Genomic DNA, 27406 nt, shown 5'->3' with positions numbered 1-27406 from the left:
CAGGAAGCCTCCTCCTGTGCAATAAATTTAATTAAGCCAGTGAGAAATCTGGATTCCAGTAACAAGATAGAGGTAACCTGTATGTGATCAGCATGAACAGGCATAGTTATGAGCAAAGTAAGGGGCAGGTGAGGAGGCTCACGCCTGTAATCCCAGCACTTTGGGAGACCGAGGCAGGTGGATCACCTGAGGTCAGGAGTTCAAGACCAGCCTGGAAAATATGGTGAAACCCTCTCACTAAAAATACAAAAATTAGCTGGGCTACTCAGGAGGCTGAGGCAGGAGAATCGCTAGGATCTGGGAGGCAAAAATTGCATTGAGCCAAGATCTCACCATCGCACTCCAGCCCAGGGGACAGGGCAAGACTCCATCTCAAAAAAAAAAAAGCAAAGGAAATTGAACTATCCAGTAACTATTTTTCAAATCCTTAATCATTGGAAACTAAAACTGCCTTTCCTTTAACATCAGAAATTCGGTACATACCAGCTGTGCACAGTGGCTCATGCCTATAATCCCAGCATTTTGGGAGGCTGAGGCAGGTGGATGGCTTAAGACCAGAAGTTTGAGACCAATCTGGCCAACATGATGAAACCCTGTCTGTACCAAAAATACAAAAATTAGCCTGGGGTGGTGGCACAGGCCTATAATCCTAGCAACTTGGGAGGCTGAGACATAAGAGTTGCTTGAACCTGGAAGGCAGGGGTTGCAGCAAGCTGTGATCATGTCAGCCTGGGTGACAGGGCAAGACTGTCCTTAAAAAAAAAAAGAAAAAAAGAAAAAGAAAAAAGAAATTGGGTACACACATGCTCTCACTCATAAATCGTGTGTATACGTAGACATAGAGTGTGGATAGACAATGGTGACTTGGCAGGGTTGGGGCAGTGGATGATGAGAAACTACTTAATGGGTATGATGTACATTATTCTGGTGATGGATACACTAAAACCCCTAATTTCACCACTATGCAATATATCCATGTAACAAAATTGTATTTGTATCCCCCAAATTTATACTGACAAGGAAGGAAAGGCAGATAGCTACCAGTGGTTCTCTCAAACATGGGAAGGTCCATATGTTGATGGGGTAGACACTGAAAACTGGCCCTTCTTTTGTGCATGCACTTGAGACTGCAATGTTTGGGGTAGCACATACCAAGGATGAAGTCATCCTTATAAAATGTGAGTTCTGGTATATCTCATTCTCAAACACCAGACTACATTAGCAGAATACAACCTTTGGAAATGTCTTCTTAGGTCAAAGTCTCAGAAAAAGATAAAGCATATTGGCCAGGCTGGCCTCAAACTCCTGACCTCAGGCGATCCATCCACCTCAGACTCCCAAAGTGCTGGGATTATAGGCGTGAGCATGGCAAAACCCCATCTCTAATAAAAATAAAAAAAAAATTAGCCAGGCGTGGTGGCGGGCGCCCCTTATCCCAGCTACTTGGGAGGCTGAAGTTGGAGAATCGCTTGAACCCAGGAGGCGGAGGTTGCAGTGAGCCAAGATCATGCCATTGCCCTCCAGCCTGGGCAACAAGAGCAAAATTGTGTCTCAAAAAGAGAGAGAGCGAGAGAATGAAAGAGAAGAGAGAGAGAGAGAGAGAGAGAGAGAATGAAAGAGGAGAGAGAGAGAGAGAGAGACCCTGCACAAAAACTCAGAAACATGCTTATTTAAAATTTTCAGCCAAGCACAGGCTTATGCCAGTAATCGCAGCACTTTGGGAGACTGAGGTGGGAAGATCACTTGAGCCCAGGAATTCGAAATCAGCCTGGGCAACATGGCGAAACCCTGTCTCCACCAAAATTATAAAAACATTAGCTGGCTGTGGCGGGGCATGCCCATAGTCCCAGCTACTCTGGAGGCTGACGTGGGAAGATGATTTGAGCCTGAGAGGCAGATGCTGTAGTCAGTTAAGATCGTGCCACTGCACTCCAGCTTGGGCAATAGAGCAATACTCTGTCTCAAAAAGAAAAATTCATCATCACTTTGGAACTCTTGTCACTGGCAATAAAACATGCACTATTCCTCAATGTCTTAATGACTTTAATGTTGTTTATACAATTTACTCCAAGTTTTTGGTAAAAAAAAAAAAAAAAAATAGAGCCTTACCCAGTGCCTAATGTCTGCCTTGAATATAGCCTGCAGAATTTGTCTCATTTCTGGGACGGGTATTTTAATAATATATTATAAGAAATTCACAGTAGTATTCTATTAAGAGCTCGCAAAAATTCCACTGGCATCTCCCTAAATTCACTGGCATACCTAAATCCCTGCATAAAAGACCATCTGGTACTATACTACTGTACTTATAAGAGTTTAGGATTTTACATCAATCTATTTGATCTATTTACATTATTTTAGGTGTCAATTACATGCCCGGCAGCCTCTTCCCTAGGAGTGAGTCATCTGCCTTCTAATACATAAAACAGGATTCTTTTAAGTCATACTGATTTATAATAAATGGAAACATTAGTTTCCATTTCCTACCCACTTTTCACTAACTTGACTGAACAAAATATCCTTGATATTACCTTTTTTTCTTTTGGCAGGCAATATATTATTCAGAGACCTGGCGAATGGTGAGTTGGAAATGATTTTTAAATAGCTTAATCTCTTCTAACTTGGAAACGTTTTAAAATTCTACATTAATTGGCTAATTTGGGAGCGTTTATAAAATTCCAGATGAATTACAGATTACAGATTCTTTAAGCTGAAAGGGACTCTGGTGATTACTTATGAATACCAGATTCCATCATTTCCTGGGATGCTCCTATGTCTTTAAATTCAAAGGAAAACTTATCTGAATTGGTGAACCTGGGAAAATAAAATACCTGTAGTCCAATTCTGGAAACAACAAAAAAGGCCAGCAGCACTAAGAATACAGAGAATGTATCTGATCTTTTTTGCATTTAATCAAAGGAAAAGAGCAATGAGATATAATGACTTAGAGAAAGAAAGAAGAAACTTACAGAAGTTTGTTTAAAAAAAAAATCAGTTATCTCTCTGTCTCTCCAACCTCAGCTTTAGTTGAAAATATGTATGGAGTCCGTGTATAATACATGCCAAATAAATAACTAGACCTTCACTGTCCAATATGGTAGCCACTAAACACACGTTATTATCAAGCACTTGAAATGTGACTAGTTCAATTTGAAGACTTAGTAATAAAAAGGTAAAATATTTCATTTAATGTTTTCATATCCACATTGATCACACATTGTAATAATATATTTTCATGCTTAAAGAAAATAAAATTAATTTCATCTGTTTCTTTTTACTTTCTAAATGTGGCTATCATAATATTTAAAATTATGTACACGCCTTTCATTATATTTCTACTGGATAAAGTTGGAAAAGACAGTAAGTTCTACAAAGTATAAAGGATAAGAAGATACCAAAATATAATGAAAAAGGCTTCATGAAGATATCAAGACTTAAAGGAAGAAAAGGATTCAAAAGAGGAGAGGAAAGGGCATTTCCATGCTAGAAAAACCATGTTGTATACAAATATGAAAGACAGGGATCTCTCAGGCTCACCAGATGAGGAGATGCTATGAAAGAAGGTAATCTTCCTCATGTGATGTCAGAGAGTATACAGCCAGAACAAGTCATACTCCTGAAGACATATCTGACCCACACATCTACGGAGCCAGCAGAAATCAGGCAGACTAACTTCTGTAATAAGGCAGAAAGTTGTGAAATTTGCAACACATGGAAAGAACTTGGTGAGTTTTGTTCACTGTTGTATCTCCAATACCCAAAAGAGTGCCAGACATGTGACAGACAGCTAAAATAAACATTTGCTGAATGAATGAGTAAACGAACAAACGAACTACTACAAAAAAGGGTAGTGCTTTCCAGGAAACTCTAAGGCAGGAACACTGGGAGGAAGAGCAGTAAAGAGGGGAGAGAGTGTTATCAAAGGAAAGAACAGCCGTATTAGCACCTGCTAAAGCCTAATTAGGCTTATTTTGTGGTTCAAGGAGATGAAGTAAAAAGTTTACAGCATAAAACCAATCCCCCTCCTTATTTTGCATAATTTTGGATCTATCACCCAAAGAAGTGAACTATGCTATTGCCTTCATGCACTTTCTGTAACTGATTTTTACTAGTGTGCTATTTTTATATTCATGGTTATTATGATTTAAAATATTTTTATATGCCATAACAATATCAACTCATCTTTTATTAAGTGGTTGTGTTTGTGTTAGTGCTGAAAAACAGCTGAAAACAAGTTAGATGTATGCCTGTTTAGGAAAGAGCACTGATAATAACCACAGTTAATACTTTTTGAGAGCCACATATTTTTCTAAGTGATTAATATGCATTACCTTTTAATACCTAGCTTACAATAGCCCTATGAAAAAGGGATTCAAGACCAGCCTGGCCAACACAGTGAAACCTCATCTCTACTAAAAATACAAAAATTAGCCAGGCATGGTGACACATGCCTGTAATCCCAGCTGCTTGGGAGGCTGAGACAGGAGAATTGCTTGAATCCAGGAGGCAGAGGTTGCAGTGAGCCAAGATCACACCACTGCACTCCAGCCTGGGTGACAAGAGTGAGACTTCGTTTCAAAAAAAAAAAAAAAAAAAAAAAAAAAAAGTACTATTATTATCCCCAGTCTAAAGATGAGAAAACAGCCTCAAAAAGTTGAGGTAACTTGCTCATAAATAATTGAATGAGGGCCTGGTACAGTGGCTCACTCCTAAAATCCCAGCACTTTGGGAGGCCAAGGCAGCAGGATCACCTGAGATCAGGAGTTCAAGGCCAGCCTGGCCAACATGACAAAACACTGTCTCTAGTACAGATATAAAAATTAGCCAGGCATGGTGGCAAGCACCTGTAATCCCAGCTACTTGGGAGACTGAGGCAGGAGAATCGCTTGAATCCAGGAGTCGGAGGTTGTGGTGAGCCGAGATTGCATTACTGCACTCCAGCCTGGGCTATACAGGGCAGGATTCCATCTCTAAATAAATAAATAAATAAATAATCAAGTGTGGATTTGAACACAGGCTGACTCCAGAGCCTTCCCTATTAACAACTATGTTCTAATGTGTTTCTAATGCTGAGAAAATAAAAAGCAACATTTTAAAAAATGGATAAGGATTTATGAATTCCAAGAACATATTCCTTTTACTTTACCTATATTCCTATAGGAAAATTAGTCTCTACTTACATACATTAAATGAATGAATGGAAAAGAGGGAAGGAATATTCTAGCTATTTGGAAACTAATTAAAATACAGTAGCACCTCCCCATCCTTGGGGAATATGCTCCAAGACCCCCAGTGAATGCCTAAAACTGCAGGTAGTACTGAGCCCTGTATATATTGTGCTTTTTCCTATACATACATACCTATAATAAAGTTTAATTTATAAATTAGGTACAGTAAGGGCATCAACAGTAATAGATAGATTATATGTTACAACAATATTCTGTAATAAAAGTTAATTGATTGTGTAGTCTCTCTCTGGAAATATCTAATTGTACTCTACTCACTATTCTAGTGATGCTATGAGATGATAAAATGTCTATGTGATGGGATAAAGTGATGGAGCAAGGTGATGTGAGATTTCATCACGCTACTTAGAAAAGTGCACAATTTAAAACTAATGAATTATTTCTACAATTTCTCATTTAATGGGACACTACTGTAAAGACTTTCAAAGGTTTTAAAGACTAGCAATGGTTGTTAAAGAATTTAAATGTAGGATTATATCTAAATAAATATATGATTTCAAGATAAAATGCAAATTATAATTATCAAAAAAAGAAGCTGAATAACATAAAATGATAATCTAAAAGTAATAAACCAGCTATAAATTCCCAGATTACACCAACTTTTGCTGGTAAAACTAGGAAATAAGAGAAAATGCTTGAAAGAAATTTAGTGATTTTCTCATGTTACAAAGACAGGAGCCAAAAAATATTGACAGCTGATGTAAATAATTAGAAAAATTCAAGTAGAAACTTTTTAAAAATTTTAAGAATATCAAAGTAAAACAATGAATTCCTTTCAAATTACTTAAGGAAGGCCAAGCAGCCTGGCTGATGCCAGTAATTCTAGAATTTGGGAGACCAACGCAGGAGGATTGCTTGAAAACAGGAGTTCAGGCTGCAATGAGCTATGATTGTGCCACTGGACTCCAGAATGGCAACAGAGTGAGACCCATCTCATTTAAAAAAAAAAAAAAAACAAATGCTTCAAAAAGTTAAAGAAAATATATTTAAATTTGGAAAGAAATCAAAGAAAACATAAATCAGCAAGGAATCATTAAAAAATTACAGATTACCAGTTATACGATAAATATATTTTATTTTTATTAAGCTTACTCATTAGAAAGCTCCTTAGATATGATTTTCTTAAGTGTTTACAAGTGATACACTTAAGACAAAGATTTAGGAAGCTTAAGAGGAAAAGATAAAGATAAAAAAATAGAAATTACATCAAAGTAGAATCTCAGAGGTAAAATCACCACATAAGGAAAGAGGATCACTTTTTTTTTATGATCCCTAACACAACTCCTACAAATTCATGTACTAAGTAACTGTGCTAAAATATATATATAATAGTTTTCCACCACCGCCATTAGAGGGCAGCAGCCATGATTCTGTGCTACCCTATAGCTGTGGGCCTCAACAAGGTAACCAAGAACGTGAGGAAGCCCAGGCACAGCCACGGTGGGCACTTGACCAAACACACTTAAGTTCGTGCAGGACATGATCCCAGAGGTATGTGGCATGAAGTTACTGATGGTCTCCAAGGGCAGACGTGCGTGCCCTCAAGTTAATAAAGAAAAGGGTGGGAACAAACATCTGTGCAAAAAGGCAGGAGAAGCCGGGCAACGTTTTGGCCACCATGAGGAAAGCAGCTGTCAAGAAGGACGGAGCCCCCGCCATCTGCCCATAATAAAAACTTTGCAGAATAAAATAAATATAAAATAATAAAATTTAACTTAAAAATAAAGCAAAACAATAAAATATATAAAGTAAAAATTGTTGGTTGGGCGCAGTGACTCATGCCTGTAATCCCAGCACTTTGGGAAGCCAAGGCAGGTGGATCACAAGGTCAGGAGTTCAAGACCAGCCTGGCCAAGATGGTGAAACCCCATCTCTACTAAAAATATAAAAATTATGTGGGGGCCTGTAATCCCAGCTACTTGGCAGGCTGAGGCAGGGAATTGCTTGAACCCCGGAGGCAGAGGTTGCAGTGAGCCGTGATCGTGCCACTGCACTCCAGCCTGAGTGGCAGAGAGAGACTCCATCTCAAAAAAAAAAAAAAAAAATTGATGAAAATGCAAAACAATACGGACATAAATACAGAAATGCAGGAAAACTTCTTTAGGCACTCATTAATAGGCAAAAATATGAAATTAAATAAAGGTCATCTAGGTCATCTCGTGTCAAATAATATAGGACTTATCTATAATAAGAGTTTGGACTTAAAAGCAAAAGTGAGAAAAAAAACCTTTTCAGAATATTCTTTTGTGTAGTTATGTGAAGGATGAAGGGTGGATGAAGGGACCAAAAACAGAAACACAGTCTTCCTGAATGAATGGCAATCAGAATTCCGCTGCCCAAAGTAGTCCAACAATTAAATGATTTCTAGGAAAAACTGTCTTAAGAAGGCTGGCTACCGTCTGGGTTTACAAAGTGCTTTCACATTCTTATCACTTTCAACACAACTACAAATAGGAAGGGACAGTAGCCTTTAGAAAAGAACAAAACAGAAACTCATGGAAGCAAGAAAGGTGCATGACTCAAAGAGGGAAATTCCTGTGCCATAAAAAAGTTACTCGTGTATAAAATGCTCTCTCTATATATACACCAATTTTGAATTTCCTTTCATGTTCAGCATTTCTACTCCAAGTAGAGTAGCAAACCTGAAGTAGCAGCAACAGCAGCAGCAGCAAAAAACAAACATGAGTGTGAAGGGCATGGCTATAGCCTTGGCTGTGATATTCTGTGCCACAGTTGTTCAAGGTATGTAGTACTTTTTATTTCTCAACCTAAAAGTTCCTTTTCTAGTTTCAAATGTCTTTTCTTCCACTTTTATCCTGAAAGACATGATAAAGTTTTATTTAATCTCACAGATTAGAAGTTACTACAGCATTGGCAAAGAAATGGTGGACATGTTTAAGGTACTAGAGATGATTCTTCAAACTAGAAATGAAGAACTTCATGGAATTTTTTATTTGGCTACAATATCTGGCAAAAAGCCTTTAGGAACAGTTTTACATGTCTGTTAAGATTTTATACAGCAATACTGTTAACAAGCTTCCTTGGAAAATACTTGAGGATAAAATCAAGGGGCAAAAGAAGCTTCGTCTCCAATAAACTTCTTTCATGCTTCTAGCGTTTTAGTGATTCACTTACAGATTTAGAGAGAAAATCATCATCTTACTTAACCCTTTTCCCAGTAACAGTTGTGTCAAGTGCTATTTGACAAATTACTATCTTTATCCTTAATGAAAACTCTGCTCACATTCACCACCAGGATTATAAACCACACCATCTGTTGCAATCAGATGCATTACTAACTAATGCTGTGATCTATTCTAGGCTTCCCCATGTTCAAAAGAGGACGCTGTCTGTGCATAGGCTCTGGAGTAAAAGCAGTGAAAGTGGCAGATATTGAGAAAGCCTCCATAATTTACCCAAGTAACAACTGTGACAAAATAGAAGTGATGTAAGTGATGAACTTGCTGAAGATGACTGGTGCAGGCTGTTTTGTTCATGTATTTGCATCTAAACTTTAAGACTCTTTTATATGTTCTTTTAACAGTATTACCCTGAAAGAAAATAAAGGACAACGATGCCTAAATCCCAAATCGAAGCAAGGAAAGCTTATAATCAAAGTAAGTTACCAGATTATTCCCATGCTATAATCTGTTTTATCCAAGGCAGTCTTTTGAAAAAGAAAATAAAGTGGACAACTACAGAAAGATTCTGCTATTATCCTGTGTGAAATATTGTTAAGGGGTCCTTGGTTGTTAACAGCCTCTTTCTTACTACATGTGTTTAGATGTCATGAGGGAAAGCCCAAGAAAGTAAAATTCTTGTTTTCTTATTCCAGAAAGTTGAAAGAAAGAATTTTGAAAAATAACAAAACATATGAAGTATATCAAAACATACGAAATCCTGGAAAAGAGGATTTGAAAACCTAGAGCAAGTTTAATTGTGATTACTGAAATGACAAGAATTCCGCAGAAGGAAACTGAGATTTTTCCATAGTTTTGTGACTATAAACTTTTATACTGTTATGTGAAGGATGGAAGGTGGGTGAAAGAACCAAAAACAGAAACACAGTCTTCCTAAATGAATGGCAATCAGAATTCTGCTGCCCAAAGTAGTCCAACAACTAAATCGATTTCTAGGAAAAGCTACCTTAAGAAGACTGGATACCATCTGGGTTTACAAAGTGCTTTCACATTCTTACTTGCTGTATTATACATTCATGCATTTCTAGGTTACAGAATCTTCTAGATTTGATGCTTATAACTATTCTGTTGTGATTATGAGAACATTTCTATCTCTAGAAGTCATCTGTCTGTATTGATCTTTATACGATATTACTATCTGTGGTTACAGTGGAGATACTGACATTATTACTGGAGTCAAGCCCTTATGAGTTAAATGCATCTATGTGTAGCAAAATATTCCTCAAATATTTTTTCATGCAAATTCACATTTCTTTCCCCAAATATCATGTAGCACATGAATATGTAGGGAAAAAGTTCTTATGCATCATTTGCTTTGTTTTATAACCAATTCATGAAATGTAATTCATAAAATGTACTATGAAAAAAGTATACGCAATAGTGGACATATTTTATAACCAAATTAGTAGCATTGGTCCTAATTTAATGTTTTTCAACTTATTTTCATTGAGATGTTTTGAAGTGATAGGTATATTTACTGTACATTTTGGTTTTATCTATCTGTATAAATGTTAGCAATATCTTGGACATATTTGAAATATAAAATTTTTTTCTACAAAAGAAAGATGTTGAAAAATAAACATACATATATATACATATATATGTATATATATATATATATATATACATATATATATACACACACACACACACATATATGGCAATCACCTTTACTTTTTGTGATTCTGTTTCTTAGAAAAATAATCTAATCAGTTTCTTCGGCCATGCCTATATAAATTTAGGTATACCTAAGACTAGCTTAAAGAATCAAAGTCATTTTTCTCTAATAAACTGCCACAACCTTTCTTGAAAAAAAACCCCAACTATATACTTTCCAGGACATTTGAGATTCCTTGAACAATTTTGCCTTATATTTTAAAAAACATACAGCTATCTGTCATTATGCAAAACTGTTTAGAAATATATTTTAATGGGTGGGTGGGAAAGATAGTTGTATGTTTTGTTGGCTGGGTGGGCAGTCTTGATAGTCCAAACCCCCTTCTAACTTGGGGAAAATCCCTTATGTGAGGGTTGATGGGAGGCCAAAAGAGAGAAGATCCTCTCCTGTAGCCATAACAAGGACTCAGCCAAGCTGTTTGTACCCTAGATTTTGAACTCCAGCTGGCATCACAAAGATACTATTAGTTAAGAACATTATTTAAAGCCTGGCAGCAGCAGCAGCAACAATGAAAGGCTTACAGTAGTGGCTTCCCAACGTGCGTTCCTGTAGCATGACTCTGGCTAGTCCTTTCTATCACCTAGCTCCCTTAGGTCTTTGTCCATTTTCCAAGCCTTATTCTCCATTGTCCTGTGCATCCTTCAACCTCCAACTACATTCCTTTTCTCCTTAAAATAGCCAGAGCTGGTTTCTCTGCGTAACCAAAAGCTTTGACTGACAGCAGTACTCTTTATATAGGCACCCATATGTTTGAAAAATAAAAATATTTATTATAGGATTATAATCAGGTATATCTATATTGTATTATTATACAGGTTATAGACATAATATAGACTTATAATAAATGTGTTATATAAATCTATATAAATCTGTATGTAGAGATTGGGACTTCCATATAAATTCCCTGGATAATTTTTTTGTTTTGTTCTGTTTGTTTTTTGAGACGGAGTTTCGCTTGTTGCCCAGGCTGGAGTGCAATGGCGCGATCTCGGCTCACCGCAACCTCTGCCTCCTGGGTTCAGGCAATTCTCCTGCCTCAGCCTCCTGAGTAGCTGGGATTACAGGCACGCGCCACCATGCCCAGCTAATTTTTTGTATTTTTAGTAGAGGCGGGGTTTCACCATGTTGACCAGGATGGTCTCGATCTCTTGACCTCGTGATCCACCCGCCTCGGCCTCCCAAAGTGCTGGGATTACAGGCTTGAGCCACTGCACCTGGCACCCTGGATAGTTTTAAGATCTGAATCTAATCTTTGACTACTTACAGTGATTTTTTTTTTTTTTAAATTCACATAGTTGGCTGGGTGTGGTGACTCACACCTTCTAATCCAAACACTTTGGGAAGCTGACACAGGTGAATGGCTTGAGCCTAGGAGTTTAAGACCAGCAATGGCAAAAACTAATCTCCACAAAAAATACAAAAATTAGCTGGGAAGGATCACTTGAGCTGGGGAGGTTGAGGCTTCAGTAAACCATGATCATACCATTGCACTCCAGCCTGGGCAAAAGCCAGTCTCAAAAAAAAAAAAAAAAAAAAAAAAAAAAAAAAAAAAAAAAAATTCAGAATTAAGCCTGCGTGATAAATTGGTATTTGTAAGAAGTTTATTAAATATTATAGGCCAGTACATTATTATTATTAAGAAGAAAACATACACCTAAAGTTCTTCATAGCAAAATAAATATATGAAATATTAACAATATATTTGAGCCAAGATCCTCCCTACCTTGGTACCTTTGTACATACTATTCTCTCTGCCCATTTCTTCACTAAGCTAATGCCTCCTAATTACTTAGGTCTCAGCTTAAATGATATTTTCTCCAAGAAGCCTTTGAAACCACCCCTTCAGCTTCAACTAGATTAGGTGCACTGTTTATTTCCATAACACACTCTACTTTTCCATCATACTACTTACTGCAATTGTAATTAATGGATTATTCCTGTGCCTAATATCTACTCGCTCATAAGTGTAAAAGAAAGTCATTGTAGTCCAGGCCAACAGGACAGTGTCTGGTACATATCAGACTCTACTGAATGGCAATATAAACTAAGGGAAAAGGAATTTACAGCAGAGGAATGACATGAGGGAATGTACAGCAGTAGGAAGTATAAAGTGATTTTTCGGAATCATAATTAGATTTGTTTGGTTGGAAGGATGAAAGACATGAAACATGTAGATAAACAACCTTGAATTTTGCTCTGTACAAAATGGGGATTCATTAAATGTCGGTGAAGAAGAGAGTGACCCTATCCAAGTCATTGTATATTCCGGGAATTGCATGAATGGTTGATTGAAAGTGGGAAAGATTGGGGAAGGAAAATCAGCTGGGATTTGCTGCAACAGTTGCAATAGTTCAGGTCTGTATTTCCAAAGCTTCAAGGCATTCTCATAACATCTTTACCAATTTTTTTTTAACATTTCTTTGTTTGATCTTCACTGTATTTTTACAAACTCTGTGTACCACTTTATTTTACATACATTTACATGAAAAGTAAACTTTCACTACTGTACATGTGAAATTGGTAATGCACGTCATGGAAATAAACTGTAATGATAAAACAAAATACAATGAAAAAATACTAATATTCTCCCTGATTGAATTAATCAGAGGGACTGAAGTTAAAGAGAGAATAATTCACCAATAATAAATGTCAATATCAATGCACATGGTAGTATCCCACGTTTTGGGAAATACTGGTGTGAAAAGCAATAGGGCTAGCTCTGCAATAAGTTAAACAGAATTATAGTAATTACATATTACTATGTAATCCAGCAATTCCATTTCTAGGTGCATACCCAAAAGAACTGAAACAACTCTTTAAACAAAAACTGTTACACCAATGCTCATAGCAGCATTATTCACAACAACCAGAAAGCAAAAACAACCCAAATATCCATCCACAAGTGAATGAATAAAACGTGGTATAAACACAATAGATTATTCAGCCATAAAAAGGAATGAGGTAGTGATACATGCTACATACAACATGGATGAACCTTAAAAATATGCTAAGTAGAAGAAGACAGACACAAGAGACCACATATTGTATGATTTCATTTTACATGAAATATCTAGAGTAGGCAAATCCATAAAAACAGAAAGCAAATTAGTTGACTGGGGTTTGGGCAAGGTGTTAATGAAGAGTAACTGCTTAATGAGTATGGGGTTTCTTGGTGATGAAAATGTTCTGAAACTAAATTATGGTGACGGCTTCACAGCACTGTGAATGTACTTAATTCTACTGAATTGTACTCTTTTAAATGGTTAAAATGCTAAATTTTTATGTTATTTGTATTTTACTATCATATAAACAAGAAATACTGGCCAGGCAGGGTGGCTCATGCCTGTAATCCCAGCACTTTGGGAGGCCGAGGCAGGCAGATCACCTGAGGTTGGGAGTACGAGACCAGCCTGACCAACATGGAGAAACCCCATCTCTACTAAAACTACAAAATCAGCTGGGCATGGTGGCGCTGCCTGTAATCCCAGCTGCTCGGGAGGCTGAGGCAGGAGAATCCTTAAACCCAGGGGGCGAAGGTTGCGGTGAGCCGAGATTGCACCATTGCACTACAGCCTGGGAAACAAGAACAAGACTGTGTCAAAAAATAAAAGAAGGGCTAACCTAAGTGGTACTGGGGCACTGGTGAGAGTAGAAATATAATGACAAGTACACTGTAAAAAGAGAATCAAGGCAGTGACAGATTGGATGTGAAAGCTGAAGCTGAGAAAAAGAAACAAGGAACATGTAAAGGATTTGAATCTAAATTTAAGGCAGAGAAGGAAAAAAAGCTGAACTTTTGAGGTTTGACAGAATAGTACTGTCACTAACAGAAACAGGGATATCAGGGGGAAGATGTGGTTTAGCAGAAGAAACTGCAGATTTGATTTTAAATACATGGAACTGAAGACTCAAAATTTCAGGACTGTTTACTCTAATTAGCCAACAAGAGCTTTCAAACAAATGGAGTAGTTCTGGATAATACTATTAGAAAAAGAAAGATTTTACTTGATTATTTTTGGCTACTGAGTACAGGACCTAATATGCCCACATGGAATTAATATGCCTCCACCTGCCTCAGCCTAACGAAGTGCTGGGATTACAGGTATGAGCCACACCCCACCTCTGAAAAGATTTTTATAGCCAACAATTATAAATCTTTATGATATGGTCAGCACATTCTATGCATTTTAAGTAGTACACACACACACAAATTCGTTGTTTTTTTTTTTTTTTGAGAAGGGATGAATGAGGCAATATTAGTTGCTTCGTCGTTTCTTGTCTACAAATTGTATTTACCAGACACAGGTAATGAAACTGAGCAAGTCTGAGATTATCACATAACACTGCAACCATAGTTTCACTTAAGTCCCTAAGAAGAACATGTTCTAAAATCCTGGCACCATAAATACAAAGTATTAATAGTTCCTTGGTGCTGCTCAATAAACTGCTACTAAATTGGAAATGCCCTAAAGTGAATTATAGACTTTATATAATAAATCCTGACTTAGTATTCTTCAAATTGTCAACAAAAAGAACTGTCAATAAGAGCCTGAAGAAAACTGAATAATCTAAAATATGGAATAACATGCTTTACTGAACTACATCATATCTCAAGAGTCCTCTCAAAAAACAACCAATGAATCAATTAAAATGAAAACTAGATATTTTCTGAAGATTTTTATTGAAAACACAACAAAATATCACAAAATTCTAATTTATTTTGTTTAAATATCTTATTTATGGGAAGGAGAAAGAAATGCACCATACTTCCCCTAAACACATTTACTTTATTGTAATGTCCTCCAATTTTGTCTCTTCCTGCAAATGATTAAGTCTGCCATATTTGTAAATGTCCTCTCAAGTGCATGAGTTCAGAAACACTGCATAGCCTAAAATGTATCCAAACAGAAGCTGCTCTGAGCCCCTGCCTCCTCCAACACCATGATGATTGTTAGGGACTATCCCCCACTTTGCCAGCACGCACTTGGCCCTCTGCTTAGGCTGGCTATGTAGGATGAGATACATGGGTAACTGAAAAGTATGTAACCAGTATGACTGAACACTGTCAGCTCAGGGAATCTTCTGAGAGCTCAGAGTGAAAACTATAAAGGGGAAGCTTTGCCCTCCTCTACCATACTTTCCAAGGCATATTCTGCACCAGCTGAGGGGATTCCCAGTCTGCAGAAATCACTGATGTCCTCCTGCTCACTTTTTAGAAAATTTCTTCTAAGCACCATAGTTTCCAGGAAAGCATCTTTTCCTTGGTCTGCACTCACAAGTCTGTCAGGGAAGACTGCTCCTTTTGTTTTCTTTTTTTGACCTGATGCCACAATCAGAGGCTTAAAGATAAATCAACAGCAACTGAAACGGAAACTAAAACAGGATACTTCCTTAACTTTCATTTTCTTTCAAAACTACCCTCGGATCAGTGAATTCTAGGAAAGCAAATATACCATAAGCCTTGCAAAAATTGGGAGAAATATAAATTTAAAAAGAGTTATCATTTAGATTTTTATTCAAATGACACATGCAGTCTTGGCTTTGGGTGAAATAAGTGATAGTGGGCTTGCTACTGTCTCTCAAAAGTTTGATTTTTTTTTTCTAAATGATTTTCCATGTTGATTACATTTATCAGTTTCTCCCCTGAGTTGACCCCCATTTAAAACAAGAAGAGAAGCGTCCTTCATTTGATTCTATGCTCACTAGGCATTGTTCTGATACTAATTCCATTTCCCAGGTAATCTGATCCTGGGAAAGGGGTGACTTGGATACCAGAACCAATCATCCTAGTCACTGAAAAAGTTCTCATTGTAAATGGATACACTGTCTTTTAATTTTCATCTTAGTCTCTTTCAGATTTGGTTAGCAGAGTAAAGTCTCTGAGAACATGCTTACTCTGGATTATTAGGAAAAATGAGTTTCTGTACTGGAAAAACTGAGGACCAGATTTTACAGAATCCTAACAAGGCATTATCACTCCTATGAGACTACCAACCTTCCTGACTGCACTTCCCCCTTTACCTTTTTTTTTTTTTTTTTTTTTTTTTTTTTTTTTTTTACATGGAGTCTTGTACTGTCACCCAGGCTAGAGTGCAATAGTGCGATCTCGGCTCACTGCAACCTCTGCCTCCTGGGTTGAATCAACTCTCCTGCCTCAGCCTCCCAAGTAGCTGGAACTACAGGCATGCACCACTACACCCAGCTAATTTTTTTGTATTTTTAGTAAAGACAGGGTTTCATCATGTTGGCCAGGATGGTCTTGATCTCCTGACCTCATGATCTGCCCACCTCAGCCTCCCAAAGTGCTGGGATTACAGGCGTGAGCCACTGTGCCTGGCCCCCCTTTACTATTTTTGATGACATTTATCTGTACTTGCACAGGCTTTCCTTTCCTGGCCACTTATTTAAGTAAAATTCACACTTTATGGCTCATCTGAGGTCTTTCCTTCTGAGGGATCTTCTAAAAACTTCTGACCTTAATGAGTACAGGCTCCTAAGAACCTCCATATTATTTATTTTGTATAACACCACTCTTTTGGTACTAATCATAGTTTCTTTTTTTTTTTTTTTTTTTGAGATGGACTTCTGCTCTTGTTGCCCAGGCTGGAGTGCAATGGCATGATCTCGACTCTCTGCCTCCAAAGTTCAAGCGATTCTCCTGACTCAGCCTCCTGAGTAGCTGGGATTGCAGGTGCCTACCAACATATCCAGCCAATTTTTTGTATTTTTATTAGAGACAGAGTTTCACCATCCTGGCCAGGCTGGTCTTGAACTACTCACCTCAGGTTATCTACCTGCCTCGGCCTCCCAAAGTGCTGGGATTATGGGCGTGAGCTGCCATGCTGAGCCCATAAAGTTTCTTTTATTGATATTTATCATTTCATAGTTTTTGGTCTTTTCAATTAGAATGTAAACCCATCAAGGATAAATATTGGATGTTATCCCTTTCAGTATTCCCTGAGATTAGCTTAGTTCCCTACAGAAAGTACACAGAAAACAATGAGAACAAGTCTACTTCTCCTCCTCCTTCTAACACCATCCATGGTTGTATACAAAATATGCACTGAGGAGATTTGTATTTCTGCATTCATTTATTCAGTGCTTAATTACAGAAAACAAATAGGGAATAATGAAGAAGTTTTGTTGGGGCACCACTCTATATTCACCACAGAGTTCTTGGAATGAAGAGTCTGTCCTATAGCTAGCTGAGACTATCTGTATTAATTTTACCAACCTAAATCTAAACTAACTTCTGGGGAAATTGTAGTCTTCTCAAATTAAATTTGGTTCTTAAAGCTAGGGAAAACAGTAATACTCATGTCAAATTCAGAAATCTTATGAACCAATGGAAATGCTTTTTGAAATACAATCCTTGTATGCTGTTAAAGTCTGTGAAGATTCATTCATCCATCCTTCTATCCAACATTTACCAAATGCTTCTCATATCCATTTTAGTTCCCTGCTCTCCTGGGGCATACATTCTAGTGTGGAGAAACAGACATTACACCAGTTTAAAAAAAAAAAAAAGAACTGAATATCAGATAGTGAGAAATACCAATGTAGAGAATGAAAATAAAGTCATGCCTGCTTCAGACTGGGTGATGAGAAAGTGCAAGCAAGCTAAAGTCTAAATGTCCAGAAGGATCTCTCTATGTGACGAACAGGAGGAACGGCATTTCAGATGGATAAAACTGCCAGTGTAAAGGCCACTGACTGGAATATAGTGCTTGAGAGGGAATGATGTAAGGTTGGACAAATAGGTAGCAGCCAGATCATAAAGCACTTACTAAAACAGCTCAATTAAAAATTGGAATTTTAGGCTGGGTGCGGTGGCTCACGCCTGTAATCCCAGCACTTTCCTAGGCCAAGGAGGGCAGATCATGAGGTCAGGAGATTAAGACCATCCTGGCCAACATGCTGAAATCCCGTCTCTACTAAAATACAAAAACTTAGCTGGGTATGGTGGTGCGTGCCTGTAGTCACAGCTACTTGGTAGGCTGAGGCAGGGGAATTGTTTGAACCTGGGAGGCAGAGGTTGCAGTGAGCCAAAATCACGCCACTGCACTCAAGACTGGTGACAGACCAAGATTCCTTCTCAAAAAAAAAAAAAAAAAATTTGGATTTTATTCTAAGTGGAAGTAAGGTTTTAAGCAGAAGAGTGACATGATCAGTTACATTTTTAAAATTTAAAAAGTGATCATGTTTCACTGTTGTATATGTACCTCACAAAATGAAAGCATATGCCCAGAAATAAATTATACAAAAATCTTCATAGCAGCTTTATATATAACCAAAATCTGAACACAGTTAAGGTGTCCATCAACAAGAAACAAACTGACATGTTTATGCAATGGATTCAATGAAGAGAAACAAATTACTAATTCTTGCAACTACATCAATGAACCTAAGAAACACTATACTGAGCAAAAGATGGCTTGAGCAAAAGAGTATATACTTAAGTGGTTCCATTTACATGAAGTTCTAGAACAGGCAAAAATAATCTATGGTGAAAAAAATACAAAGTGGCTAGGTCAGGGATAGAGGTTATTACAAGGATAAAATGAGTCATTATGGTCAATACTCATAAAGCAGTTCAAACAATGCCTCCATACAGTTAATGTAATACAATATTTAGTAAAAGTCAAATATTTTATCCCTAACAACAGATTTTTAGTCAATTTATCAAGTATCTCCTTTTTACACTGTTTTCTATACAGAGAGATCTTAGCTAACAACTTAGATACTAACTAAAATAAAACTGTTACCATCTCTCATTTTCATTGTTTAACGTTGAACTTTTCAAGGCCTCTTCCATTCATGATGTCAGACATTTCTCTGAAATTTGTTGGGATTCTTATTCACAGTCAAATGTTTATTCTGCACAAATAGATATGGGAGGATCCCCTATGTGACTGTTTCTCATAAGCCTTTCCGTTATCAGAAGGATTGTCTCTTTGGTAGGTCAAAGTCTTTGGAGTTCTGTCAGTCTCTACCTCACCTCCCTCCCTTTTGTCTTTCCAGTTTTCCCACAGCTAATTCTACTTACTCACTCACTTGAAAGCTTAGCTCTATTCCAGTCCCTAGAACAGATTAATATGAGATTCAGCTCTCTAGCAAATTCCATTTCCTCCAAGCAACTCACTCTTTGTTCTAATGATGGAGTTCCTGCATTTGAGGATCCAAGTCTTACATGGGCCCAGCTTGCAGATACAGGCTTTATTCTTGGCCTCTGATACCAGGTTCTGAGACAGCATCTGCCAGATACAGTAGCCTGATCCTAGGATGGAAGCTTTGCCATTCCCTGACCAATCCCTGAATTGCTGCTGCCTAGCTGACTATGAAAAGAATTCCCATATGTTTTCCTAGGTTCTAAATATCACCTGCCTCACATCTCTCATTGCAGGGTGATGCCCGCTTTTGAAACAGTATTTCATCTTGGATTCCCTGTTGCCAATCATTTGCAAAGAACACAACCAAGGACCACTATATCCAAGGATACCTCTAAATTTCCACTGTCAGGTTCAACATGTGTTCCATTGTATGTGTATTATGTGCTTTCTACTGCCAGTTACTGTGAATAATCAGGAAGTACTATTGAATGCGAAGAAATTAAGTTTTGCCGCTATTCATCAGCCAAAATTGCGCTACTTGGCCAGGTGAGGTGACTCACACCTGTAATCCTAGCACTTTGGGAGGTCGAGGCAGGCAGATCACAAGGTCAAGAGATTGAGACCATCCTGGCCAACATAGTGAAACCCTGTCTCTATTAAAAATAAAAAAATTAGCTGGGCACGGTGGCAGGTGCCTTTAGTCCCAGTTACTTGGGAAGCTGAGGCAGGAGAATCACTTGAACCTGAGAGGTGGAGGTTGCAGTGAGACGAGATCATGCCACTATACTCCCTGTACTCTAGCCTGGGGACAGAGTGAGAGTCCGTCTTAAAAAAAAAAAAAAAAAAAAAAAAATTGTGCTAATTTCAGTTATTATTGTTACTAGTTCAATGGCTGACACTTTTTTTTTTGCTTTTGCTTTGCATTTAACAGTCCCTTGGAACTGAACCCCATCTTAAATCAACTTGTTTCCCTCCTGTCTCAAGCTGCTTTCCCAATGTCTATATGCATATCCCTCCTTTTAAATTTATTTCCTCAAAAAGCATTCTTTGTTTTTTACAATAACCCTAGGATAGCTATGAATCATTTTCTCACACCATTCTAGATACCATCTTATGATGTTTTCATTCAGGGACTGCTATAAGGCATGAAACTTGTTTTAACACACCAGAAATCAGATACCCAAATGAGCAGTGTTTTCCCTCAAAACAGTTAAGTTGGAGGCTATTTACTTAATCTAATGGTGTTATGAATGATCAAAGCATTTACTGAATTATTTAAAACTTGCCAGTTCCATATCTTTGACCCTGTCTGGGCAGGTCAATCCTATTACTTTGTAGTATTTAATCAATGAGCACTGTCCAGTAAATCACTGTTCCAATAATCAGGTACAACGTGCTGTTGCCAAAAATTAGGTTTGCCTATAAAGGATGAAAAATTTCTATTACTTGGGTTATTTAAAAAATACCCTCTGAAAGTAACTATGAAAGTTTAAGGTAAGTGTTGAGAAAAAGCATTATAGTTTGAATGGCAACCTTTGTTTTTTTTTTCTATATGCAATAAAGTTGTTTTTCAAGAAACAGTTCATGTTCTGGAAAGTGAAACCTAATTCACTATTACTGAAAAAAGAGAAGCAGAGGGAAATTCCTTATCTTGTAGTCCACAATAAACAAAAATAAAACCTTCGATTTTCCAATTTGGGACTTCCCCAGGAACAGCCAGCCGGTTTTGCTGAGTCAACTGTAATGTTATCCAATCAGAGTTAGGGAGGGAAAATGCCTTTGCAGATAAATACTGCACAGTAGCCTCACGTTTTCTGAGACAATCCTCAACTGCTTAGACATATTCTGAGCCTACAGCAGAGGAACCTCCAGTCTCAGCACCATGAATCAAACTGCCATTCTGATTTTCTGCCTTATCTGTCTGACTTTAAGTGGCACTCAAGGTAAGGAACTTCCAAGGATACTTAATTTGTAAAATGAGAAATAGGAGTGGGTATAAATTCTAAAAATATAGAAATAATGTATCTGTCAACATTTCACTGCATGCTGATAAATAAGAGGGAAATAGAGATTCCCTCAGATCACGGAACTTACATGAATTGAAGAGAACAAAAAGAATAAGAGAAAGAGAAGAAAAAAGGGATGGAGGACAGAAGACATGGAGAAGAGGGAAGACAGAGAGAAAATGTGAGGGAATGCAGAGAGGATGAGATATAGATATTTCCTTACCTAAGCTTAATGAACCACACGAACTGGTTCAGTATGAACTGGTTATCTACGAACTCAGAATGTTCCAAGAAGAACCCACTCTGAAGGGTTTGACTTTATAATCAACAAGCTGCAACTCTTTTCTTCTAGATAATCAACTATTTAATCATTTATAGTTGTGTTATGATGTGATCCATTCCTTCTCAGATTAAGTGACTATTTGATGATATGGGGATATACGTTCTGCTAAATACCACCAGTCTACATTAAATGCCTAAAATGAACACTGTGCTAACCTTCCCTGCTGTTCCTTTCTCTTTTCCTACAGGAATGCCTCACTCTAGAACTGTACGCTGTAACTGCATCAGCATTAGTAAACATGTTAATCCAAAGTTCATAGAAACACTTGAGATTATTCCTGCGAGTCAATCTTGTTCACGTGTTGAGATCATGTGAGTGAAATCCCACTTGATTGTCACCTCCCTGGTTGTAATTATATACTGTATTAAATATGTAATGATAATAACAAAAGATCAGTAAAGGGTTTGTGATGATTCTAAAACTAATGTACAGCAAACAAAAACATGCAAGAGTGAAACTTAAATGTCTGACTTCAGAACTGTGTATGCCATCTATCTTATTGACCCAACATTGTTTTAAATATTTTCATCCCTATGTATTTCTGCAGTGCTACAATGAAAAACAATGGTGAGAAGAGATGCCTGAATCTGGAATCTAAGGCCATCAAGAATTTACTGACAGCAGTTAGAAAGCTAAGGTAGGTTTGCTGTTGCTTGCAGAAGAATTGCTCTTTAGGAAATGGCAATCTTGGGAGTCAGAAATACTTGCATTGCAGTTTGCTGTGAAATCACTGGTTTAAAAGTATGTTACCACCATGCCCTCCCTCTCCTACCTCCATTCATTTACATGCTGAGGTACCACCTTGTGTGATAAGTATCTAAAGTTACCCTGATTACCTGTTAACCTTGAAGTACAGCTATAACTAAGCAAAACTGCTACCTTTTCCCCCCAAGTCTTTCACAGCTTGAAAAAAAGCAACCCCTGTAATCCATAATGAATATGTAGCAGCAGGAAAGCTCATCACATCCTTTACCTGAGGATCTTTGGGTTATCTATGAACTCAGTATGTTCCAAGAAGAACCCACTCTGAAGCCCAAGTCTGAATATCACACTTTTATATCCTCTTTCTCTTCTTACAGGTCCAAAAGATCTGTCTGAAACCAGAAGGAAGCAAAATCAATGCAGTGCTGCCAAGGATGGACCACAGAGGCTACCTCTCCCATCACTTCTCTACGTGGAGTATATGTCAAGCCCTAATTATTCTTAGTTTGCAGTTCTACTAAAAGGTGACTGATCATGGTCACCAAATCAGCTGCTACTACCCTTGTAGGAAGGTCAATGGTTCATCATCCTAAGCTGCTCAGTAATAACTCTACCCTGGCACTACGTAAGCTATACTGAGGTGCTATGTTCCTAGTGGATGTGCCAAGTCCTAAGCCTGCTTCTGGTATTTCCCTTACCTTTATTATCTTCAGGGGTACTAAGGAATCTTTCTGCTTTGAGGTTTATCAGAAGTCTCAGAATCTCAAATAACGAAAAGGTATGCAATCAAAGTGATAATACAATCTGTTTTTTAAAGAATTCTCTTTACTTCATGGACTTCTGCCATCCTTCCAAGGGGCCCATATTTGTTCAGTGGCTGCCTACATACAATTCCAAATACAGGAAGATAGAAATGTCTGAAAATGTATGTGTAAATATTCTTATGTAATGAAAGACTCTACAAAGTAGAAGTCTTAGATGTATATATTTCCTATATTGTTTTCAGTGTACATGGAATAACTTGCATAATTAAGTACTATGTATCAATAAGAACAACATTTTTTTTAAATACAGAGAGATATACACTCTGCACGTTATGTAAGATAAATGTGCTGAATGGTTTTCAAAATAAACATGATGTACTCCCATGGAAATATTGAGAAAGATTACCTAAACGTTGAAAGACCAAAAAGTTAATAAAGTAATTATAACTAAGATGAAGTGTCTTGTGGATCATTTGGTTGGGATATTTATTTTGTAAGAAATTTAGATTGGAGAAACCATGGCCTGGAGAAGGTGGGCTGGGTAGAAGACAAATGAGTTAGGGAATTACCACTCTAACTCCTTGCAACTGTAATCTCCTGAAAGCCCATCATACAAGATCCTACAGAACTAGTGCAGCACAGTAGAGCTTGTCCTAATCTCCAAACACCTGTAGCCAAATTTCTTTTTTTTTTAATTTTTTATTTTTTAGACATAGAGTCTTCCTCTGTCACCCAAGTGGGTGTGCAGTGGTGCAATCATAGCTCACTGCAGCCTCGAACTCCTGGGGTCAAGTAATCCTCTGACCTCAGCCTCCAGAGAAGCTGAGATTACAGGTCCAAGCCACCACATCCAGCCCTGTAGCCAAATTTCTCTAAGACATCTCTACTTGAATATCTCGTAGGAACTTTAAACTCCCAAATAAACTAATTCACCTCTCCCCTAGATCTGTTTCTCCTCCTCTATTCGATGTCCTAGTTTAACTACACCATCATCCAATCAGTTCCCCCAAACCGGAAACCGGGGAGTAATTCTATACTACTTCTCCCTCCCCTCCTACATCCAATTACTTACTAAGAAGATCTTCACAATACATTTACTTGGCAAATTATTAGCATCTGGAATATGTAAAGAACTCCCATAGATCAAAAAAGAAAAGGCAAGTCTGGTTGCAGTGTGTCATGCCTGTAATCCTAGCACTTTGGGAGGCCAAGACAGGAGGATTGCTTGAACTCATGAGTTTGAGACCAGCCTAGCAACACAGCGAGACCCTGTCTCTACCAAATTTTTTTTTTTTTTAGCCACTCAGGAGGCTGAGGCAGCAGATCACTTGAGCCCAGGGGTCTGAGCTTACAGTGAGCTATGACTGCACCACTGCTCTCTGGCTTAGGCAGAGAGACCCATCTCTAAAAGAAAAAAGGAAACAGAAGTGAATAAGAATTTCACAGAAGAAGCATAAGCCCCTAACATACAAAGATGTTCAACTTCATTTGTAATCAAGGAAGTGTACATTCAAATCAACATGAAATAACATTTCACAGCACTAAACTGGCAAAACTTTTATAGTAAGATAACATCAACCATTACCAAGGATGCAAGGTAATGAGGAATGCTCTTCTACTGCTGATGAAAGAAAAAATGGCTGTGACTACTACTCTGGAAAACAGTTTGGTGTTATCTTATAAAGCTAAACACTGGCATACCCCATGTTCCAGCAATTCTACTACTATGTATATGCCACAGATAATCTTGTGTAGGACACATATTAGAATGTGATAGCAGCATTGCTTTTTTTCTTTTTAACAGATTGAATCTTCTTTTATTTAATGAGCTTCAATGTACAGTACACTGATCTTCTTCCCAAAAAGCAGCAATAAAATGTTTTAGTATAATTTTAACATAATTCATTCAATTGCAAGTACATAGTTTAATTTTTAATAATGACTGTATTTAAAAAGTCACTCACATAATTCACAAAATCTAACCATTAGCTCTCCCTAGCCAATACAAGCCATCACCAGAATAGCAACAGAACAGTAGTGCTTTTATTTTCTATGATTATTCTATTTTTCTTTTTTACTCTTTTCCTGAGTATTGCAAAATCACACTTAGTTCTAATCTTTTTGATATTTTTCATCTTTTGGTGGAGTCAATTTTTCCCAAAGAATTTTATTATGTTCACATTCCCATGACTTCACTGGATTACTTCCTTTCTGGCATTTTTTTTTTTTTTTTCTTGAAATGAGGTCTCACTCTGTCACCCAGGCTAGAGTGCAAATGGTGTGATCTCAGCTTACTGCAACCTCCACCTCCAGGGCTTAAGGAATCCTCCCACCTCAGCCTCCCAAGTAGTTTGGACCACAGGTATAGGTAGCACCACGCCAGCTAAACTTCTTGTTGTTGTTGTTATCTTTGGTAGATAATACAAATATGAGGCTTCACCATGTATCCAGGTTGGTCTCAAATTTCTGAGCTCAGGTGATCCACCCACCTCAGCCTCCCAAAATGCTAGGATTATAGGCATGAGCCACCATGCTTGGCTCTGGCATATGTTCTTAATTTGGTTTGTTTAGATTCACTTTTATGTGGCAATGTAAAATATAGTAAACTCAGCATTCCATTTATAGCAACAGGGAGAGTTTTCATGGCATATTACTTTGTATTTACTACTTCTTGAATTTTTTTTTTTATTTTAGGTTCAAGGAGTACACATGCAGGTTACACGGGTAAATTGTGTGTTGTGGGGGTATGGTATACAGATTATTTCATCATAATACCAAATAGGTAGTTTTTGCAACTTCATCTTCCTCCCATCCACATTGTCAAGTAGGCCCCAGTATCTATTGTTCCCTTGTGTCCATGGTTACTCAATATTTAGCTTATAAGTTAAAACATGCAGTATTTGTTTTTCTGTCCCTGTGTCAATTTGTTTAGGATAATGGCCTCCAGGTCCATCTGTGTTGCTGCAAAGGACATGATTTTGTTCTTTTTTAGTATTACGTGGTATATATGCACCACATTTTCTTTATCAAGTCTACCATTGATGGGCATCTAGGTTGGTTCCATGTCTTTGCTATTGTGAATAGTGCTTTGATGAACATACATGTGCAGGTGTCTTTACGGTAAAATGATTTTCATTTCTTTAGGTATATACCCACTTACGGGATTGCTGGGCTAAACAGTAGTTCTATTTGAAGTTCTCTGAGAAATCTCCAAACTGCTTCTCACAGTGGCTGAACTAATCAGTACCTCTTTCAACAATATTAAGTTAAAACCAGGTAGGAAAGATGGTCTTGAATTGCCAGTGCCACCCTTCTCCCTTCCCCTGGCAGTAGTCATGTGGCACAGAAATAATAATCTGTGTGCTTGGGGGAACCCAGTGCTGCTATGTCACAGTGGAAAGCAAAACTAGGCTGAATTCAGTTGATGCCCATGGAGGGAGCATTTAGACTAGCCCTAGCCAGAGGGGAATCACCCATCCTAGTGGTTAGAACTTGAGTTCTGGGAAGTCTTACCTCTGCTGGCTAAAGTGCTCTGGGGTCCTAAATAAATTTGAAAGGCAGTCTAGGCCACAAAGACTGCAACTCCTAGGCAGTCCTAGTGCTATGCTGGAAAGTAAGTGGACTTGGTGGACAAAGGACCTAGTAGAGGGAACATGACCTAGTGAGACACTGGCCAGGGCAGCAAAGAGAATGCTTGTGTCACCCTTCCCAATCTCAGGCAACACAGCTCACACCAACAAAAGTGACTCCTTCCTTCTGCATGAGGAGAGGGAAGAGTAAAAAGGACTTTGTCTTGCAACTTGGATGCCAGTTCAGGCACAGTAGGATAGGGCACTCTGGGCAGAGCCGTGAGGCCCCTATTCCAGGCCCTAGATCCTGGATGACATTTCTAGACATGCCCTGGGCCAAAAGGGAACCTGCTGCCTTGAAGGGAAGGACCCAGTGCTGGTAAGATTCATCACCTGCTGACTGAAGAGCCCTTGGGCCCTGAATAACCAGCAGCAATACCCAGATAGTACACAGGAGGCCTTGAGTGAGACTCAGACATGCTGGCTTTAGGTGAGACCTAGCACATTCCCAGCTGTGACGGCTATGGAGAGAGATTCCTTCTGTTTGAGAAGAACAGAAGGAAAGTAAAGACAACTTTTTCTCACACCACAGGTACCAGCTGAGCCACAGTGGTGTAGAGCACCAAGTGGGCTCTTGGGTCCCCAGTTCTGGTCTTGACTCTTAGATGGCATTTCTGGAGCTACCCTGGGCCAGAGGGGAGCCCACTGCCCTGAAAGGTGAGTCTGAGGCCTGGCAGCATTCACCATAAGCAGACTGAAGAGCTCCTGGGCCTTAGGTGAACATTGAT

General features: G+C 38.1%; 3 protein-coding genes across 7 annotated transcripts in view; 2 read left to right on the top strand and 1 right to left on the bottom strand.

Annotated features, from left to right (window-relative positions):
* Positions 1-27406, bottom strand: part of ART3 (ADP-ribosyltransferase 3 (inactive)) — a 105698-nt gene that overhangs the window by 72444 nt on the left and 5848 nt on the right. The window lies entirely within an intron of this gene.
* On the top strand, positions 7837-10010 carry CXCL11 (C-X-C motif chemokine ligand 11). The gene is made up of 4 exons (XM_003931997.4): positions 7837-7988; positions 8568-8694; positions 8791-8863; positions 9082-10010. The coding sequence occupies exons 1-4, from the start codon at positions 7928-7930 to the stop codon at positions 9109-9111; spliced, it is 291 nt and encodes a 96-aa protein (XP_003932046.1). The 5' UTR covers positions 7837-7927; the 3' UTR covers positions 9112-10010.
* On the top strand, positions 21044-23500 carry CXCL10 (C-X-C motif chemokine ligand 10). Its single transcript, XM_003931996.3, has 4 exons — positions 21044-21177; positions 21771-21894; positions 22131-22220; positions 22663-23500. Exons 1-4 carry the CDS (start codon positions 21117-21119, stop codon positions 22679-22681), a joined length of 294 nt encoding a protein of 97 aa, XP_003932045.1. The 5' UTR covers positions 21044-21116; the 3' UTR covers positions 22682-23500.

Source organism: Saimiri boliviensis, chromosome 3, assembly GCF_048565385.1.
Source record: "Saimiri boliviensis isolate mSaiBol1 chromosome 3, mSaiBol1.pri, whole genome shotgun sequence".
In the NCBI taxonomy this organism is placed as follows: domain Eukaryota; kingdom Metazoa; phylum Chordata; class Mammalia; order Primates; family Cebidae; genus Saimiri; species Saimiri boliviensis.
Note: the sequence above shows the minus strand (reverse complement) of the source record. Positions and strands in the feature narration are given on the sequence as shown.

Excerpts from the sequence above, each read along its gene's own strand:
- CXCL11 (XM_003931997.4), top strand. The coding sequence starts at position 7,928 with ATGAGTGTGAAGGGCATGGCTATAGCCTTGGCTGTGATATTCTGTGCC. Across the intron at positions 8,695-8,790 it reads TGTGACAAAATAGAAGTGAT|TATTACCCTGAAAGAAAATA; the intron begins GTAAGTGATGAA and ends TTCTTTTAACAG. Across the intron at positions 8,864-9,081 it reads AAGGAAAGCTTATAATCAAA|AAAGTTGAAAGAAAGAATTT; the intron begins GTAAGTTACCAG and ends TTCTTATTCCAG.
- CXCL10 (XM_003931996.3), top strand. The coding sequence starts at position 21,117 with ATGAATCAAACTGCCATTCTGATTTTCTGCCTTATCTGTCTGACTTTA. Across the intron at positions 21,178-21,770 it reads GACTTTAAGTGGCACTCAAG|GAATGCCTCACTCTAGAACT; the intron begins GTAAGGAACTTC and ends CTTTTCCTACAG. Across the intron at positions 21,895-22,130 it reads TGTTCACGTGTTGAGATCAT|TGCTACAATGAAAAACAATG; the intron begins GTGAGTGAAATC and ends GTATTTCTGCAG.